This window comes from Molossus molossus, unplaced genomic scaffold (genome assembly GCF_014108415.1).
Source record: "Molossus molossus isolate mMolMol1 unplaced genomic scaffold, mMolMol1.p scaffold_m16_p_16, whole genome shotgun sequence".
NCBI lineage: Eukaryota > Metazoa > Chordata > Mammalia > Chiroptera > Molossidae > Molossus > Molossus molossus.
Genome location: NW_023425351.1, coordinates 15940769 through 15961397, shown reverse-complemented (window position 1 = coordinate 15961397; position 20629 = coordinate 15940769). Strand labels below are relative to the sequence as shown.

Here is a 20629-nt window from a genome sequence, read left to right as displayed (position 1 = left end):
TCCCTCAAAGGAACAGAGGTGAAAGAACGTTCAAACCTACAGAAAAGTTTTATAACAGTTTATTTGAGCCAAAGTTTGAGGACATGTCTGGAAGCAAGATCTCAACAGATCGAGAACATGCCTCAGAAAATAAAGGGTAGTTCTGCAGTCTCACTCACGCTTTAAAATCAAAGGGAAAAACATGAAATCCGCTGGTGGCACACTAGGAGGCGGGAGGAGGCAAAGTGGGGAAAGCTCAGGGACTGGATCAAAACGCAAGATGGAGAAACACATACTTCTTCTATGGGGGGGGGGGGGGGGCCAGGACAGTTAATACCGAACGTTTACAGCACATGGAGATGGTATGTGGGCAACAAGGTAACAACAAGGTTTCCTGGTCTCATGCTCTGGTGGGTGGCTGTGCCGAGGATTCTATAAAAGGAAATTAGTCTGACATTTCAAAGGTATGCCATCTTAGATTCTTAAGAACAAGGGAAAGGGCTCACTTAAGGTAAACACTGACCTTTGCTAAGAAATTGATAGGCCAGGGCCATGACTACCCGCTGTGACCGGCCCAGTTAGGAACTTGTGATGAGGCCGCCCTGTGAGGTTACTTTTGGTCAGGTTTGCAGCCTGCCATGTGGCCTCCTGAGCTGGTCAGGTTTATTACATACCCCTCTTTCTGTTCACAGGAAAATGAAGTAATCTGCCTTTCTGTCCCCACAGGTATGTTAACTAGACCTGAAATAACCTTTTCTGTTCACGCCTTCCCTGTCTTGCCCTTAAAACCCTTTCCCTTGCTGTAGCCTGTGGGGTCCTCTCTACTCGCCAGACGAAATGCTGGCTGACTCATGAATCGCTCAGATCTTCACATTTACTCCACTGAATTTTCTGTACCACTGATCAGGGGCCAAAGCTCAAGGGGAAAACATGACGCACTTTCTCAACAGTATATGCAGTGACAAGGTTTTCAGAAATCCACTGTGGCAAAAAGTTGACAAAAACTTGCACCTTTATTTTGGTGGAACAAAAACAGAAACAACAATGGGAAATTGAGGAAACACTGCTACAACTCACTTTCTTCTCTGCCCATCAAAAGATGTACCACAGGAAATGTTACTCATGCTTAAAATATTCTATTAAGCCACTCAAATAAAACTGCAAATCAAAGAAATTTTGAGAAGGATTTGCAATGAGTTTCAGTGCAAACATTCTTTATTGGTAAGCAGACACTTAAAAACATTTGATTACATACATCATGCAAGACAACTGACTTCACACATGGTTGTTCATCTGCTCCTTGTTGACACATTATTCTTCGAGTTGATTATAGATTTTAAAAGTTACAATGAATGCAGTAGTAAAAGAAAAATCAGGAAAATGACTCTAAATGACGCAAAATACTATGTAGTTTATGTAAAAGTCTTGTTCATCCCTTCTAGATGCTTAATTCTGGATGCTAATATAAATATATTTTGGAAGACGACTATATACAAAAATGGTAGCTGTTTCATATGAGCTAGGCACTCTAAATAATTGATAAAAAGAAATTATGAGAATCAAACTTCCAATAATTTTACAGGGTTTGGCTAATCCCCTTCCACCCCCCATTTTGTTAATCCGAAACAGGGCAATGCCCTTTTATTTTAAATGCTCATTTTTTTCAATAGATTACTTCCTTAGAAAGATGACTTTGCTCCTGAGAAAATGTAGTGTATCCCTGGTGATCTTTCTGAACTGAGATTGACTTTTTGAACTATTATTTACATATTGCCCAAGATGTTTCAACGAGTGGAAAGAAACAGGGCTTCCTATTCTGAGGGGTAGACTTAGGAATAATCTTACTGTGTATGGCACTCAGAAGAAGTTTTCTTTGTGGCAGCAGGATCAGGAGTCCTCTGTATGGAATTTCTGGTAGCACTCCCAGTATCAAAACCCTCGAAAGAAGCAGAGTCCCCTGAGAAGCATGAATTCCACATCGCCTACGGCACATCGCATCAGCTGGCAGCGCGTAGGCAGAGAACAGGTGTCCAGGCCCCGGGAGTGAGGTGCCGCCACAGCAGATACGCAGAAGTACAGGAGTGGCTTTGAAACTGGGCAGTGAGTTGAAGGAAATTTTAGGAGCATGACAGAAAAAGCCAAGACTGCCTTGAACACTTTGAGTAGATGGATGGATGGATGCTAGTGAGGGCTCAAAGGAGGTAAGGAGCATGGCTGAGAACAGGTCAGCTGCTACGGAGAACACAACTGTCTGAGAAATAAGACATTAAAGGTGCTGCCAGTGAGGGCTCCGAAGGAAATGAGGAACACGCTGTTGGAAACTAAAGGAAAAGAGATTATAGTTACATACCAGCAAAATCTTAGCTGAACTGTGCTGCAGTTCCGTGGAAAGTAGTTGTAAGAGATAAACTTAATATATATAGTTAAAGAGATTTCTATGCAAAGTGTGAAGGGTGTGGCCTACTTCCTTCCTGCGGATTATAGTAAAACGTGAGGGAGAATAGATAAATTGAGGAAAGAACTGTTAAATAAAGAAAACAGGACTTGATGACTTCGAAATTCTCAGCCCACCCAAATGGCAAATGACATTCAAATTAAGAGATTCAGAAAAGCCTGCTCTAAGGAAAGAGATCAAGGGGTAGCTGGACAACTTTTGCTAATACCCAAGAAGAGTAAAAAAGGGCAGAATATTTAGTCATACAAAAGGTCCTCTGAAGAGATGAGGGGTGTGACTTATAGGTCCTCTGATCCATCTCAGAAAAAGTCAGAAAGAGATGGGATTATCTAGGAAAAATATGTGGGGAGCCTCTGGTCTATAGTGAATCCCCACAACATACCAAAGAGATCCACATTTTTTGAGAATGTTGTATGAAGACACTGCCATCTTAAACTAAAAGGTATAGAGAGAGTGTGAAATAAAAGATGATCAGACCTCCCAGAATTCCACAGGCAAGAAACAAGTTGAAGGACTCCTCAGCTGCAAGCACGTGCGACCCTTCAGGAAAAAGGTAAGAGGACTCCGAGAGGACGGTGCTGTCAGCCACCGAAGACGGTGCTCAGGCCTTGACACCGAATGGAGTGTGCCTGGCTGAATTTCTAAATTGCTTAGCACTGGTGGCTCCTTTTTTCATGCCATTTTCTGAGTTTTTGAATAGGAATTTCTGTGACTGTTATTCTATGCCTGTCCTGCCTTCATTTGTGGGAGAAGAGAGAAACTGTGTTTCAGGAATCATACCCAGATCCTCATGCACACCTGAATTAGATGATTTAAATGAGATTTGGGATTTTTGACCAGATGAGATTCAGATATTTCATTTGAAGTTGACGCTGTAATAGTTTGAGACTTTTGAGCACCTCTAGATGGGGTGACTTTATAAACTGTGGTAGATCAAATGACCCCCCCCAAATTGCTCATATTCTAATCCCCAAATCTGCAGTTTGCAGATCTTAAGCATTTTGAGACAAGATTATCTTGGATTATCTAGGTAAACTACATGTAATCACTAGCATCCTTACAAGAGAAAAGCAGAATTCGGGCTGGTAGCAGAGGAGGTAAGAACGACGCAGAGATGGGAGGGATACAGCCGTGAGCGAGGGGATGCCAACAGCCTCTGCAAGCTGGAAGAGGAAAAGAACAGACTCACCACTGGAACCTCCAGAAGGAACCTGTGAAATGTTACTTTACATGGCAAAAGGGACTTCAAAGATGTGGTTAAGGTACTGTGGACCTGGTGATGGGGAGGTAATTCTGGATTACCCAGAGGACCCAATCTCATCACATGAACCCTTGAAAGCAGAGAACCGTTCCTGGCTGTTGTCACAGAAATGTGATGACAGAGAGCGGTAAAAAAGATACACTGTTGCTGGCTTTGAAGATGTGAACAGAGGGCCATAGGCCAAGGAATGCAAGTGGCCCCTAGAAGCTGAAAAGGCCAGGAAATGCTTCTCCCAGAGTCTGCCCAAAGGAATGCAGTTCTGTCAACACCTGACTTTAGCCCAGTCAGACTTGTTTAGGCTATAGAATTAGAAGATAATAAATTTTTGCTGTTATGAGCCACTAAGTTTGTAGTGATTTGTTAGAGCAGCAACAGAAAACTAAGCAGGAGTGGTGACTAAGATGAAGTGGTGTCTGGGAAGAAGAAGCAGCTTTTCTGTCGTTCCTGATGTGCCCACTTCACTCAGGGAATACCTGGCTTCGGCAGAAACGCAGCCGTTTCCGCTGGTCATTCTTTAGATCCAGTCGGCCTGACAGAACCGACATTCCTGTATTCCACACCTGTTCTGTCCTGGAGTAGAACACATTCCGGTTTTGATACTTAGAACAGTGTTTGGTATCTATAGTGGGCCCCCTAGAAAAATGTGTTGAATGAATAAATGTGATCAAGGCAGGTTCTGGGAAGGATTATAATTCCTCTATTGTATTTATTATTTATTTATTTTTTAATTTTCTTGTTTTCTTTATTGATTTTAGAGAGAGAGGAAGGGAGAGGGAGAGAGACACAGAAACATCGATGAGAGAGAACACCGGCTCCTGCATGCCCTCCCCTGGGGACCAGGCCCACAACCTGGGCTTGTGCCCAACCAGGAATCGAACCGGAGGCCTCCTGGTGCATGGGTCGACACTCAATCCCTGAGCCACACCGGCCAGGCTGTAATTCCTCTATGTTAAAGTGCTGTTTACCACTGTCAAGAATTGCTGACCTTTATGTTTGTTTCAAGTTCATGATGTTCACAGTTCCATAAAATGCAAGGCTGAACTGTATTTTTTGACACAAAAATATAGCTAAATAGTAAGTAAAAAGGATATATAGTATCTTAATAGAAGAAATACTCATTGCATGATCAAAGCATTTCAAAATCGGAATACAGACACTCTTTAGTATATATTACAAATACATTTTCAAAATATTTGATCAAAAGATTCCTTAATGGCTCTCGATCAATGCAGCATCAAGAAACTTTACTGCAAATTTTACCAAATTTATCAAAATGGGGTTTTATTCATTTTCTCTGCCAACAAATGTTGTTGCATTAAGTCTGACCATGTAGCACATTGATTTGTCTGGATATTTAAAAGCTATCAATATAAGATAGCCCTACAAGTAAAAACTCAAACATATTTATCTCAAGATCTACTCCTAGTCCAAATCCATCTACACAGGCTGGAGGACAGAATAAGAATAAAACTAAAATGTCCCCATATAAATAATAAAAACAATTTGGTATTTTTAGAAGCACGTTTTCCTTGTTGATATGGCACGTTTTCTCTCCTACACGCGACTGCATGAACAGGAGCAGCACTATTTCAGTTGCTGGAGAAGCACAGTGTTAAGAATACCTGCTTCTTGTAGTGTCAGGCTTTCATCTGTCAGCGCTTTGTTTGGAAATGAAGTCACAAGAATAAAGTCAATAGTTGCAAATTCAGGGCGGGACTGTACAATGAAGTCTCGAATATCCAGGATGCTGAGAAATAAGATAAAAAAATTTGTAATACAGATTTTTTATTGCCATGTAAGCTTTTAACTAAAATTAGATAATAAAAATCACACAACTCTAATTCTTATTTAAATGTGTAGTAGCTTTCTTTAATTTACACTATTTCAATGAATGGATTTATCTTAGCTTTAAGATAAAATGTGAGGATTAACTTTGGAGTGTACCTAGTATTTACTTTTAACACAGAGACGACTTTCAGATGAGTTATGCACAAGATAAATGCCAACTATGTTATTACAAAGAAAGTGCAGGCCCTGCTTTTCTCAGAGTATATAATATTTTAGCAGCACACAACCCCAGAAAAGGTACCTCAACTTGACCTGTGTCAGAGTGTGAAACTATGAAAAGTGTAACTCATAATTTTTAAAAATTGATTTCATATAGGGCTTCCTGGTCAAGATGGTGGTGTCAGTAAACGCTGTATCGCATTCTCCCACAACCACATCAAAATTACAACTACAGAACAACTATCATTCAGGACCGTCTGAAATCGAGCTGAGCAGAAGACCTACGACCAAGGATATAAAGAAGCAGCCACACTGAGACTGGTAGGAGAGGTGAAGACACAGAATAGGCTGGTCCCTTACCCAAGTGTGGCGGATAGGAACTAGGAGGGATATCGCGGCTACGGAGGTACCCTGAGGAGCAAGGGGTCCCAGCCCCACACCAGGACCCATGCTCAGGGTTTCAGTGCCCGGAAGATAAGTCCCCATAACTCTGGCTGTAGAACCAGTGGGGGTTGTGAATGAGTGAGACAGAGGACGTCTGGAGTCCCAGGCAGTTTCCCTTTCTGATTTTTATTTATTGATGTGAGAGAAAGAGAGGAAGGGGGAAGGAGAGACGGGGCAGGAAGTGTGGGGAGAGATCAATTTGTTGTTCCACTTATTTATGCATTCAGTGCATTCCTTGGTTGATTCATGTACGTGCCCTGATTGAAGATTAAACTTGCGCAACCTTGGAGTACGGAGTTGAGGCTCTAACCAACTGAACTATCTGGCCAGGGCCAGGCAGTTACTCTTAAAGAGCTCGCACATGGACTCACTTCCTCTGAGCTCCAGCACCGGGGCAGCAGCGCGAAAGTACCAGGGACATACAGAAAGAACTGAAGTGTCTGACATGGGGTGGAGGGGGTAAGTGGATGGGGGAGTAGGGGGGTGGTCTTCTCCCAGACAGAAGCCACAGTTCCGTTTCTGAACCTTCTCCCCACAGAGCTGGCATGGTGGGTACCACATCTGAGACTCCACAAACCTGGCTAACACTGTTAGTCCTCCTGCCCTGGTGATTTCCTGACCTACCCCAACCAATTTGCAGGCCCACCCAAGCTGTTTCCAGTGGCTTTTCCATACAAACAGCCTGTCTTGGCTCATGTTTCAGATTCCTAAAATCTCTAAAACAAGCAGCATCAGGTTTCAGCATGTCCTTTACCTCTCAGTAGGTGGCCCCAGCGCGGCTTTGGTTCACAGCCTGGCCTCTCCTGGGCACCTCCAAGCCCAGTACAGGTAGCAGTCCTCAGCAGATTGCTTGGACCTCCTGCCAGTGGCCCCGGGGCAGAACACAGATTGCAGGTGACCTTGGCCTGTACCTCCCAGGAGGTCCCAGAGCCAGCACACATGGTGGACAGCCTCAGACCACATAGAAACATCACCTGACTACCTCCACAAGCAACATACTCAAAGGGCAAATTCAGCAGACAGCAGAGCCTCACTTAAGTAAGTCCTGCTCTGTGGAATGGGTCCCAGCACAGCTGATTCTCCGCGGTGGTTGGTGGTCTCAGCAAGTCCTTGCAGCCTATTGGCCTGGGGGTAAATCCCTCCCGATTGAGACATCAACAGCAATCAAGGCTCAACCACAAGAGGAGGGTGTACACATAGGGGGGTGCAACTGGAGTGCCCACCTCAGGTCATCAGAGAGGCTATTCCACTGGACTCTATAGGACACCTACTACATTTGGTCACTCAACCAAGCCTGGAAGACCTAGCAGCTCTACCTAATACATCGAAACAAACACAAGGAGGTTGCCAAAATGCAAGACAGAGAAATATGTCCCAAATGAAAGAACAGAACAAAATTCCAGAAAAAGAACTAAACAAAATGAAGACAAGCAATCTTCTAGATGCAGAGTTCAAAACACTGGTCATAAGGATGCTGTATGAACTTAGGAGAAAAGTAGATGAACTTGGTGAAAAATTCAAAAGCATAAAAAAGGACATGGAAATCATAAAAAAGAACCAGTCAGAAATGAAGTATACACTAACTGAAATGAAGAGTAATTTACAGGGAATCAATAGTAGAGTAGATTAAGCCAAGAATCAAATCAGCAATTTGGAATATAAAGAAGCAAAAAATACCCAATCAGAAAATCAAAAAGAAAAAAGAATCCAAATAAGTGAGGATAGTGTAAGGAGCCTCTGGGACAACTTCAAGCATACCAAAATTCACATCACAGGAGTGCAGGAAGAAGTCAGAGAGCAAGAAATTGAAAACCTATTTGAAAAAATAATAACCAGAAACTTCCCTAACATGGTGAAGGAAATGCAGAGAGTCCCAAACAAGATAAACTCCAAGAGGCCAACACCAAGACATATCATAATTAAAATGCAAAAAGGTTAAAGAATCTTAAAAGCAGCAAGGGAAAGCAGTTAGTGACCTACAAGGGAGCTCCCATAGACTGTCAGCTGGTTTCTCAACAGACACTTTGCAGTCCAGAAGGGAGTGGCAAGAAATACTCAAAGTGATGAAAAGCAAGGACCTATAACCAAGATTACTCTATCCAGCAAAGCTATAATTTCGAAGTGAAGGTCAGACAGAGTTTCCTAAACAAGAAAAAGCCAAAGGTGTTCATCACGACCAAATAAGTATTACATGAAAGGTTAAAGAGTCTTCTTTAAGAATAATAAATAAATAAATAATATGAATAAAATGTCAATAAATACATATCTATCAATAATTAAATCTAAAAAACCAACAAACAAGCAGCACAGAAACTGACTCATACATGCAGTGAACATTTTGACAGTTGCCAGATGGGAGGGGGGTTGGGTGAAAAGGTACAGGGATTAAGAAGTACAAATTGTTACAGAATAGTCACGGGGATATAAAGTACTGCATAGAGAATACAGTTAATAATATTCCAATAATTATGTATAGTGTCAGCTGGGTACAAGATTTATCAGTGTGATCACTTATTAAGTTATATAATGTCTAATCACTGGGTTGTACACCTGAAACTAATATAATATTGCATGTCAACTATAATTGAAAAATAAAAAATGATTTAAAGTAAAAACAAATTCCTTTCAGATATACATAGTAATTCAACTAACATATAAATTAATCCCTCAGAGGGATACAATAAACAAAAATAATATCTTAGTAGCACAAATGTTGATGTATAAGTGAATGTTAAAATGGCATTTAAAACGGTTTGTTTGAATTACTTGACAACAGCACAATTAAACTTTACACTACATAATATTATGAAGAATTTGCTATGTAAACGTTAGTCCCAATCAGTATTATCATAAATTTTTATATGAGTAAAGTTCAAATAAGGTTTTACTACATTAAATTAAATGATTCCACTTCACATGGTTTTAGCAACAGTGCAAAACTACAGCGTTTAACAATTTTTTTTTTTTTAGTAATATCTGGATTTGCATTAGTAGTTGGACAGTTTACAAAGGATATTTAATTACCGAGTATTTCACTTCTTACACACAGCTATTACCCTTTTAAAATTTTTCTTCTTTTGTCAAAAACTTACTGAAAATCTAAAGAATGTCATATTCTTCATTACTCGAGTCACATATAGTTTTACATAGAAAGGTAACCATGTGTGTGAGAACCACCAAAAGCTTACCTGTGTGTACTATTGAATCTTTGTATCAAACGACTTCCATCTGCCAGTCTGATTTGAATTTTTGTTGTTGGCACTGAATCATCAATAAGAACATCTGCATTAAGTATTGACTTATCCTCCTCTTCTGGGGAGGAAGGTGTACTGACAATTTCAGGTGTAAGGCTATGAAAGAATTAGAACACAAATCTGAACACATAAGACATATGAAAAACTGAAGACAGTGAAACAACTACTTAGACCTACCCCTGACTTTCAAGCTATCACCCCTCTGGCTTCTGGACTAGCAAGAACATGACTCCCTTTGGTTTCTTATACTTCAACCAACCTCTTTCATTATGTCATAATTATTTTGGATCCTATGATTTTGATTTAGTTATCTAATCTCTTTCAAAAGCCTCATCTGTGTATACGTTCCTTCTTTATCCCTTTGAAATTTCATGAAACTGTTTAGCACACACTGGCCTTTAGTCAGAAATCTCAGCAACTTTGAGTTAACATCAAAGAATGACTAAGAGCAAAGACAGACTTGGTTTCGTATCTCAGCTATGTTCACTGCATACACTTAAGTAAATTAACCTCTTTGAATCCCAGTTCTATCATTTATAAAATAGGGGAGTAATAGGTTATGAAGGTTACACAGGCATACCTCAGAGATATTCAGGTTTGGTTTCTGACCACCACAATAAAGTAAGGACCACAATAAAGCAAGTTGCAATCTTTTTGCTGGTGAAGGGTCTTGCCTTCAGTTTGTAAAAATAATGCAACATCTGTGAAGCGCAATACACTGAAGAGCAATAAAACAAGGTGTGCCTGTATCAGTAAGTCCCAGAACAGTGTATCAACAGGTGCCAGCTATTTTTGCACATATAATAAAATATTAACTTAAGATTAAATATTTTATTTTTTGTTTTTTGTTTTTTTTTTATCCTCACCCGAGGATATTTTTCCATTTTTTTGTACAGATAGAGTGGGAGGGAGAGAGAGGAAGGGAGAGAGAGAGAAACATCGACGTGAAGGGACACATCGAGTGGCTGCCACCTGCACGACCAAGCAGGGCCGGGGACAAACTGCAACCGAAGTACGTGCCCTTAGCGGGAACCGAACCCGGGTCTCTCCGGACCGCAGGCCAACGCTCTAACCGCTGAGCCAAACTGGCCAGGGCAAGATTAAATATTTTAAAGTTATGTTAACTTAATAGTCTTCAATGTCTCATCTATTTGCCACTTGAAATGTTCTCCTTATTCAATTTATCAAACAATAGTGACATTAATATATTTGTATGTTTCAAGTATTACATTAAAAAGAAAATTATAAAAAGGAAAATTGGGAAGTTAATTAATAAAACAAGATTTCTAGGTAAGCTGGAGGAAAGGATGTAGGTTGTACCACAGTAATTCCCTCAGACAAAAGGAGAAACATCTTCAGACTTAAAAGAGGGAGGTAAGGATGAATTTAATAAACTTAGAGATTAAGGGAAATATATTCAGAAAGTTAATTCATATTAGGCTCTATGTTTTCAGGGAAGCTGGAAGCAAAGTCAGATGCTGAGATGGGAGGGGAACAGGAGGCTTGGGGAAGGCAGGCGATATGTGGGAATGTTCTTGGACAGTGGGAGAGGCACAGCTTGCGGCCCAGCATGGGTTGCAGGCGGCCCAGCAGCACTGAGCAGTGCAAGGGCAGACAAATCCCAGGCTGTACAGTAAGGCAAGGGGGCTGCAGGACTGCTTGCATAAGAAAAGGCAGGAAACAAGGGGCTATTAGATTTTAGAGAAAACAGCCCTCAAGGTCCAGGGACCAAGATGAAGTCAAACCTCAAGTATAGTAGCTGGAAGGGGTGAAAGTAGCAAAGAGAATCTTTAGATTGAACAGTGTAACAAAAAGGCAATGCCTGTTCTTAAGTAGAGAGATCTGCTTCCCATCATGCTTCCACCTTCATACACACCAGCTCAAAAGCCTGCACTGAATGTCTGTCAGCCCAGCCTATCAAAAATGATTCTGTGATTGTCTGGGCCTTCTGCCTGTCCTGCTCTACTCTGGCTCACTAAGCTTATTTTTATTAAACGATACCATGTGTTCTACCATCGCAACGTTGCAGTTACATCTTTGATTTGTGCTCCTGTTATATTAACTGAAAGTATTGGTTAATGTTTTTTATTATGCTTAGGTTTACCCCATAATTATTTGTATGTCACAATAAAAGATTAGGTCAGTTTCAATCTATGTAATGTTCTGTTTGTGATTAGGCTGCCAGCTATGGAGGACAATGGAATTATTTACATTTCTGCTTTCTTTTCTTCCTTATTTTTAATTCTGTCTCTGCTCAATAAATAGCTGTCTGGAACTCTTGGGAAATGAGTCATTTAAAAAAGTTACTTTAATTGTCTGAACTTTTATATTTCTATATATTTTTTTCATTTCTTTATAGAGAGAGTGAGAGTGAGACAGAGAGAGGAGGGGAAGGGGAGAGAAAGATAGAAGGTGGAAGGGAGGAAGACAGAGGGGGGAGAATTAATTGATTTGTTTTTTGACTTACTTTTATGCATTCACTGGTTGCTTCTTGTACATGCCCTGACTGGAACTGAACCTGCAACCTTGGTGTATTGGGATGACATTCTAACCAACTGAGCTACCCATCCAGGGCTCAACATATTTGTTAATGTAAAGTCTTCTAAAATGTTCTATGCAATTCTTCGCTTTCTTAGAATATATACATTCAAATATTCAATATCTGAATTCATGTGCATCCCACAGCTCACACCACCATCTACATATCAGAAGCTGAAAATTCCAAAGAATACCTTTCTCAGACTCCCCTGCAGCTAGGATTATATGTGATTCCACCCTCAAATGAGCAAACAAATGGTGAGAGTAAGCATGGGAAGTGGAAGCTATGTAGCTCTTCCTGTTACCAAAGTGTTGGAGGCTTTTCATTCTTCTACATTCATGAGCATCGAGTAAACAGAGACACAGGAGGTATTTTCTCTACAAAGATCTCTGTTGAGTTTGTTTTTCTGATTAAGGAATGCTTGGTTTGCTATCTCCTCCAGAAATTCTACAAACTGTTCAAGGCTCTGTTAACAAACCCTTTGCTATTTAAAGTAGCAACTAGATTTTGTTTTCAACAATCAAAAACTCTGACCAATATGGGTAATGATTAACATATCATTACCACCTCTAATCTTTGTCATTCTCCTTTTGGTTTTTTTTTGGTCCTTTTCTCTAGCTATCTGTCTTATAAGAAAAAGGCCAGCCTTTGTAAGATACTATAACCAGATATCTTTATTTTCAGGAATGGAAATTGCCAATTACAATCACTGGCTCTTTTCAGCTATCTTTTCTTTTTGCTAACTTCTTCAAGTCTAGATTTACTGTATTCTACTAACAAGGAAATGCATTCTAACATTAATTCTTGGTCATAAATTTACATAATAGAAAAATATGTACAAAGCAAAGAGATGACTGGGCATTTTATCTATGTTCTAATTAAAAATCATAATCTCAATATATATTAAGTAATAAAAAGTGCTAGAAAAAATTTTTTAAAAATGTATCTCTGGGTTATAGTTATAAAAACAAAAAGAGGAAAGAAACAGAACAATTCAGAAGTCTGACCTGTGTTGGTAGTAAACAGAGATAAGGAAGAACATTTCCAAGTAGACCTGTGACTGGGCACTGAAGAATTTGGTTCATTAAAAAAAGCCAGGTCAACACATGTACCTGTAATTCCTACATGTCTCAGAAATCAGTCTCTAAACGTGATATCACTGTAATTAGCTAGTAATTAATAGGAAAGGAGCCAATGGAAGGACAGACATTACAGGTATGTTCCCTGCAACACACTGGGGGAGGGATCGAACAACAACAACAAAAGACAGACCCTGCCCAGCAAAGATGGGAAGACAGGGAAGGTACATGCCTGTCAATCATACCTGGGGACAGAGATGGTTGACCAGAATGGATGTGACCACTGCAAGTGTGAGGAAATTTGAGATATATAATCCCCTAAACAAAGCCCATTCTCTTATGCTCTTGGTTCCTCTTGGCATGCTCGGCTCATCGCTCATTGCCTGGCTTTCTGCCATTCTCCCGTGTGGCCCACAGCCATGTGGACCCCTAACACAATGGACTAATGGACTGCAACTAGTCTGATGCTGAACTGGACCTGACTACAACATGGAATGAAAGCCCTGAACACTGGTTCTGATTTTAGCTCTACTGAAGCCCTGGTTATACTCCTTTTATGACTGGACTAAGGGAAATAGGACTTTGGAGACCCAAGTGTATAACTGCACAGAAATAAAGCTTTCTAACACATCTCATTCTCCTGTGGAGGCCTCTGAAAATGCTTATTCCAGCGGTGCCTCATGAACCCCATTCCCACTAGCAACGGGGGAAGAGGAGGCAGGTTTTTCTCTAATAACAAAAGCAGAAAAGGATACAGAAATGGAGACTTGAGATATGGAAGACCAGGACAAAGAACGATTTTGAATTCGTTCCTATTCTGAGGAGAGGAGACTAGAGAAGCAGTGTGTACAAGGCAAATGAAAAGGACTTCGAAGGGAAGGAATCATATAAAAAGGGACAAAACATGCACAAAAGGGTATGTGGGACACATGGCCAATGCCACAATTCCACAGGTCACATATCGTGATAATGTAGACATAGAGGTTAACTTTTACCACCTTATTTTACAAGACTCATGAAGAGTCCTTTAAGCCAGGCTATCACAAAGGAGCCCACTCATACATCCTAGCATGCAGACTGGTTTCTAAACTGTGCTCGGCAAAGTCCTAGGGATTCTCTGGAGATGTCTCAGAGCTACTTCCTCCTACAGAGGAACTCAGGTTTTATGTTTTTTTAAAGTGGTTTTCCATAACTTGAAGAATTTGGCTGCTTAAAATACACGGAAAACAACCGAGGCACACTGCTCCTGCTGCAAGAGCTTAATGGTGACAGGCATGCTTACAGATATGATTTAGAAATCTACTGTTTTATCTAATCAACAACCTTTTCCAATATCCCCCCCTTTGAGCCCATGGAATCAGAAAGAAGCAAGATGCCATAGTGGTAAAGGCACAGACTCTAGAGCCAGAGTGCTAATCACTTTTCAGCTCAATCAATTTGGGCAAAACTCTGCATCTGCAAATGGAGGGATAACAGGATCTACTGGGAAGGGTTGTGAAGATTGAGGAGTTAATGTATGTAAAGTGTTAAACGGCCAGGAATGTGGTAACTGCTATCTAAGTATTAGATACTAATATTATCACCAGATCTGTACATTTAATTCCATCAGCAAAGTCTTAATTTTTACTTTCTAGGTTCTTTTGATTTTTTATTCTCAAAAAAAATTCACGTTGAACAAAGACAAGTATTTTTTCTCATTTTAGGAGACTACCTTCCAAGTTTTTGTCCTTCTCCACTAAAAGCCTTGAACCTCAGTCTGGGTTTAATGTATTCTTGATCCTGACGATCCTCCATATCCAAGTTCACTTGGCCACCATGAACCAGTCGCTGGAGCTCCAGGGGAATTTCTCTTTTAAAAGGGGGAAAAAGGTTTCAGTTAACTTTTGGGAAAAAAAAGAATCTATACTGTTAAGATGAATATAATCAAGTTGTAAGAAACACTGAAAAACCACAATTTTTGCATAAATTGTAATATAAAAATTTCTGTGATGATTGATACTTCCTCTACAGATATTTATGTAGATATTTCTTTCTCAAAGTTGCATCACACTGTTCCTTAGTAATTCTCAACATAAGTATTTTTTGTTGTCATAGTAACCTTAGAGTGCTTCTGACAAATTGTAAGACAGCAATTCTTACCTAAATTAACACCAGAAACTTCCTATGAGGACATAACAGTTAATGCAAATATTTCTTTCCAAACTATTGGAGGAGGTTTTTCACAATGACAGGGGTGTTTTTGATTGTTGTGTGTTTCCTGAGTGCTGCTGCTCAGTCAGGGCAGGGGATGAACGATGCTCTTGGCATGGGGGAATCAACACGCACAATGAAGACTTGTCTCGGGTTCCACAGAACCACTGAATGCCCTGCCAGAGAGTCATATGACGACTAGCGACACTGTTTGTCATGTCCAAGCCTAAAACTTAAGGCTTAGGCTCTGTCTTACATAGAAGAAAAAACTCAAAAACTGTTTTTTGTTTGGTACTGCACTAATATGCTTTGAAATTTCCATCTTCTATATAAACAGAGAGGACTGCACCTTGTTTTGTTTGGAACTTGACCAAGTCACTGACTGCACTGCCACTTATAGTGATGAGGCTGCCGACTTCACATATCTCTTTATTCTGTTTTTATGTCTGTCACATTTATATAAGTGCCAGACTGCACATAGGTGCAAGGTATCTGACTGCTGTTGTATCTTCTGGTGTGGTCATACCCAGGCATTCAGAAATTGAAATATGTATAATTTTGTGATAAATTACTTTTTTTATTCCCTCTAATTTTTTTTTTTAATCCTCACCCGAGGACATTTTTCCATTTTTTGTTCAGATAGAGTGGGAGGGAGAGAGAGGAAGAGAGAGAGAGAAACATCGACATGAAAGGGACACATTGAGTGGTTGCCACCCACACAACCCAACCAGAGCCGGGGACAAACTGCAACCGAGGTACATGCCCTTAGCGGGAACCGAACCCAGGTCTCTCTGGACTGCAGGCCAATGCTGTAACCGCTGAGCCAAACTGGCCAGGGCTTATTCCCTCTATTTTTAAGATAAAATTTACATTAATTTTTCAGAAATAATATGCATAAATAGATTATATTACTTAGGAATTTTTCTTTGAAGATAGTGAAGATGATGTTATAAACTATTTGTTATAAAAGAGGGACAACAGTTCATAGCTGACAGTCACTATTTGACATCAATCACTGTTTTCAACTAGTCTTTTCTAAAACTGTTCTTGATATCAATTTTTTTAAGGATATGGTGTAAATCAAATAAAAAAACAAACAAACATTTAATCATGATTGTGTGAACAGTAGCCTACAAAGTTTATAGGTTATTTTCCTTAAACAAATTAGTTTTGATCTATATTATAGTATACTCTTCATCAATATGTTCTTTTCTTCTACCAGCTTGAAATAAGCATCCATTTCAACAGTACTAGTGATCTTCACTTAGCAGATGAACACTGTCCCTACTCAGTCACTCCCAGCTCTTCCCAGTGACTCTGCAGAGTTCCAAGTCCACAGCATTGACTTAGGCTATTATATCCAGGTATTTACCATTCAGCATATACTGCCTCCCAGGACAGCCTTCCAACTTCTCTCAATGACTTCAGTACAACCCTTACAGCATTTCTTGCCTTTTCTTGGTATCCTGACATTGTCTTTGATTAATTCAAATTTAAAATTCTAACATTTTCTTCAAAGTTCCTTCACTATCTCAACTCCAAAGGATTTCATCTCCACTCCACTTTAGCCACTCTCCTTGGACAAGCACCACCTTCAATTCCTGGGTGGAGTATAACCTCTGACTCCAGTCCCTTCACTGCTACTTAAATCTCTCCGTTCATCACCAATATCTCAGCAAAGTATCTTATCCTTCAGCAAGAAGGGCTAGTGAGTTATGATGTTCTTTAGATGGGTCAGAGTATCAGTTTAATTTCATAAATTATAATTTCAAACTAACCTTTTGAAATCTTCTGTCAGCAGTAATGCCACTTTAAAAGATTTCTAATATAAGTTGCTGAATTTCAGGCATACATACAATGAGAGTCACCCTGTCAACAGTAAGCAGGACAGTGGCTTAGTGGATGAGCAACTACATGCTATTTAATTCACTGATTTATTACAATGAGATGTTTCTTCTTAGAGCTGGGACCACAGCTTCATCAGATTTTTAGAGACCAATGTCTTACTGCATTCCCACCCCCCAACAGGTGAAAATGAGTAATTACAGACAACAATGTGTCCTTTGTATACTTAGGAACACCCTTCCCCAGGAACCACTTACATCATATAACCCTTGAAAACCAGTAGTGTCCTGATGAACGGCGTTCTGCTAAAAAAAAAAAAAAGTCCCACCCTAAGTGACAAATAGAACACAAATAATACAGCTTACCCTCTTTTAACAGACTCCAGAAATTGAGCATTTGTTGGGTCATCGTAAGGTCTCAATTCTCCATCATCTAAACTGAAACCATTGCTCCACAATTTAAGCAAAATCTGAACCTTTTGGGAATAGAAAAAGAAAAACAAAGAAAATTTTAAAAAATCCATCTACATAAAAAATTTTAAATTTTATATATGATATTACACAACCTATTAAACCATTTACTTAATTTAAAATATGGCTCGGCCGGTGTGGCTCAGTGGATTGAGTGTCAGCCCTTGGACTGAGAGGTCCCAGTTCAATTCCTGGTCAGGGCACATACCCAGATTTTGGGCTCGATTCCCAATGGGGGTCATGTGGGAGGCAACCAACTGATGTGTCTCTTTCACATTGATGGATGTTTCTCTCTCTCCTCCTCTTTTCATCCCTTCCACTCTATCTAGAAAATCAATGGAAAAATATCTTTGGGTGAGGATTAAAAAAAGAAAAAAAAATGGAGCTATTTGTACTATTCTTATTCACAGTTAAAATAAAGACATAGGTGAAATCTTATATGTTCACTGAGCAGATCTGTATTTAGCTTAACAAATATACAATGGCTGAAATACCAAAGGTCCCACACCTGGACCCTGGCCTCAAGTAAAATTATTTCCAGTTCATTGAGAAAACAAAAACAATGAAAGCATCCAGTTGCCACTCCACACCCACCCTTTTCCTTCTGTGCCCATATTTTCTGCTACAGAACTTAAATGTTCATTTGAAGGAGCAAGACAGAATTCCCAGTGACCCTTCAAGGCTAAATTACACATATTTAAAATAAAGTTATCACTCCAAAACTTCAATATAGGTAACAGAAATAATGACGTTAGGTGTCTCTATGTTTACAACTCAGTTCATTCTATATTATGAGAGTACACCATTTAAATAATAGTTATCATACATATGTAAGCTCATTTTACAGTGAATCATACATTATTTCAACAAATATTTATGCATCTCTAAGTGCAAGGCACAGTTGGGATACAAAATATAAAATATGAGACTGAAAATTTATACATTAGGCCTTTTAATTAATCCATGTTTCACAAATTAAGAAAAGATTATATTTATATTACCAATTTTTAATTTTAAAACAGACAGTAGTAACTAGAGGTAAATATCTATAATTTTTCATTTTGATTACTGTACCTACATCTTGTAGCTGATTTTCTCCATAGATGTATTCAGACCGCTTGCAAAAGGAATTACCCAATCTGTATCCTCCACCTGTAAATGACTAAAATAGACAGCAAGTGAGCTTAAGGCTTATTAATCAAATTCACTAAGCTTATTAATCAAAATGATGTGTGATATATATTTTAAAACTAGATTAACTGTAATTAATCAAACTTGTTTGTATTTTCTAGGAAAATATTACATTAACATTAAAGTCTTATGTTACAGAGAAGTATAGTCAAGTAAAAAATTATGTTTCTTGCCCTGGCTGGTATGAATCAACTGGCTGGAGCGTTAACCTGTATATCAGAAGGTCATGGGTTTGATGTTCAGTCAGGGCACATATGCAGATTGCGGGTCTAATATCCAGTTGGGGGCGCATACAGGAGGCAACTGATATTTCTCTCTCATATTAATGTTTCTCTCTCTCTCTCTTCTCAAATTAATAAAAACATATCCTGAGGTGAGAGTTTGCTTGCTTGTTTGTTTGTTTGTTTATTTATTTATATCCTCACCCAAGGATATTTTTCCATTTTCTGTTCATATACAGTGGGAGGGAGAGAGAGCAGGAGAGAGAGAGACAGAGAGAGAGAGAGACAGAGAGACATCGACGTGAAAGGGGCACATCGAGTGGCTGCCACCTGCACGACCAACCAGGGCCGGGGACAAACTGCAACTGAGGTACGCGCCCTTAGCAGGAACCAAACCCAGGTCTCTCTGGACTACAGGCTGACGTTCTAACTGCTGAGCCAAACTGGCCAGGGTTCAGGTGAGGATTTAAAATAAATAAATAAATGAATAAATAATGTTTCTTCCCATAAAAACATTTGTAATTCAGGAATGGAAATAATTTAGTCCAATCTTAAACTAAGAAATGCATTTATCACACTGAAATACGTATTTTCAAGTATAAACAGATTTTAAAAAGCCACCACTAATATTTTATGACAACTTATAATAAAAATTATAATGTTTAAATTATATTTCACAAATAAGAGATTTATAAAGAAAAATATTATAAATGGGTATAAATTTTGCCAAAGAAAAGCTCTATACGTATTTTATAAGCCACTTTTTATTCAACTTTAACAAATCAACTATGATCTTCTGTTTTTCAGGTAGGACAGCTTATGAGGTTAAAAACTCCATTCCTTTTAACCACCATTTATAGTATCAATGAGCTTTTAAGTATCACACTGCTTCCTTTTCTATAGACTAAATTATATCAATTCCACATTTTTCTTACAGAATTAGGGAACCTGCAAGAACCAAAATCACCTTAGATTTGACTAAATAAGAATTTGAAGCTATTGGTAAATAGTGAAAACTAAAATTTATGTTTCATTTGGAATAGTGGTTCTGCACAGTGGCTGCCTGTCATGATGATACATGTCCAGGAACACCTGGGAGCTACTGAACTGGAACACCTGAGACCATGTGGTAACTTAGAAAACCTCCCCAAAATGATTTGATACGGAAAATCAGGATCAGAAATATTAATTACAAGAACGAACATATGGCAATTATATACAAAAACACACTTTTCTTTACTATACCAATTCTGTGTCTATAAAATTTTGTAAAACTTGAAGGTACAAAAATAATCCAATGAAGGAAAAAGAGCCTTTTCAACAATGGTGGAGCAAATGGTCCTCCATAAGTTGAAATACGAACTTTGACTTCAAACTTTACGTAAAATTAACTCAAAATGGGTCAGAGGATTAAATGGAAAACTATAAAACTTTTCTAGTAACAAAGAGAAAATCTTTGGGACAAAGTTGGGTGAAGAGTTCTTAGACAAAATAGTAAAAGCATAATTCATTAAAAAAAAAAAAGATAAATTGGACTTTATCAAAATTTAAAACTTTTGCTCTATGAAAAACCCTGGGAAGAGAATGAAAAGAAAAGCTACAATCTAGGAGAAAATATATACAAGAAATACATCGTACAAAGAACACATAGCTTTTAAAATAAAGAACTCTCAACCAATTTTGTTTGTAACAAA

At 39.0% G+C, this 20629-nt stretch overlaps 1 protein-coding gene across 4 annotated transcripts in view; it reads right to left on the bottom strand.

The window, feature by feature from the left end:
• Nucleotides 1-4885: 4885 nt before the first annotated feature.
• UBXN2B (UBX domain protein 2B) overlaps nt 4886-20629 on the bottom strand; it is a 28996-nt gene continuing 13252 nt past the window's right edge. Inside the window, exons 4-8 of one of the 4 annotated variants that reach the window (XM_036264311.1) lie at nt 18602-18685; nt 17419-17528; nt 14730-14867; nt 9335-9496; nt 4886-5442 (exon numbers count right to left, since the gene is read on the bottom strand). In XM_036264311.1, coding sequence (XP_036120204.1) covers nt 5280-5442; nt 9335-9496; nt 14730-14867; nt 17419-17528; nt 18602-18685 — 657 coding nt within the window. In that variant the 3' untranslated portion in view covers nt 4886-5279. Of the gene's footprint in view, nt 5443-9334; nt 9497-14729; nt 14868-16986; nt 17078-17418; nt 17529-18601; nt 18686-20629 lie in introns of those variants that run through there. The other 3 variants (XM_036264309.1, XM_036264310.1, XM_036264312.1) reach the window with 3 other exon arrangements.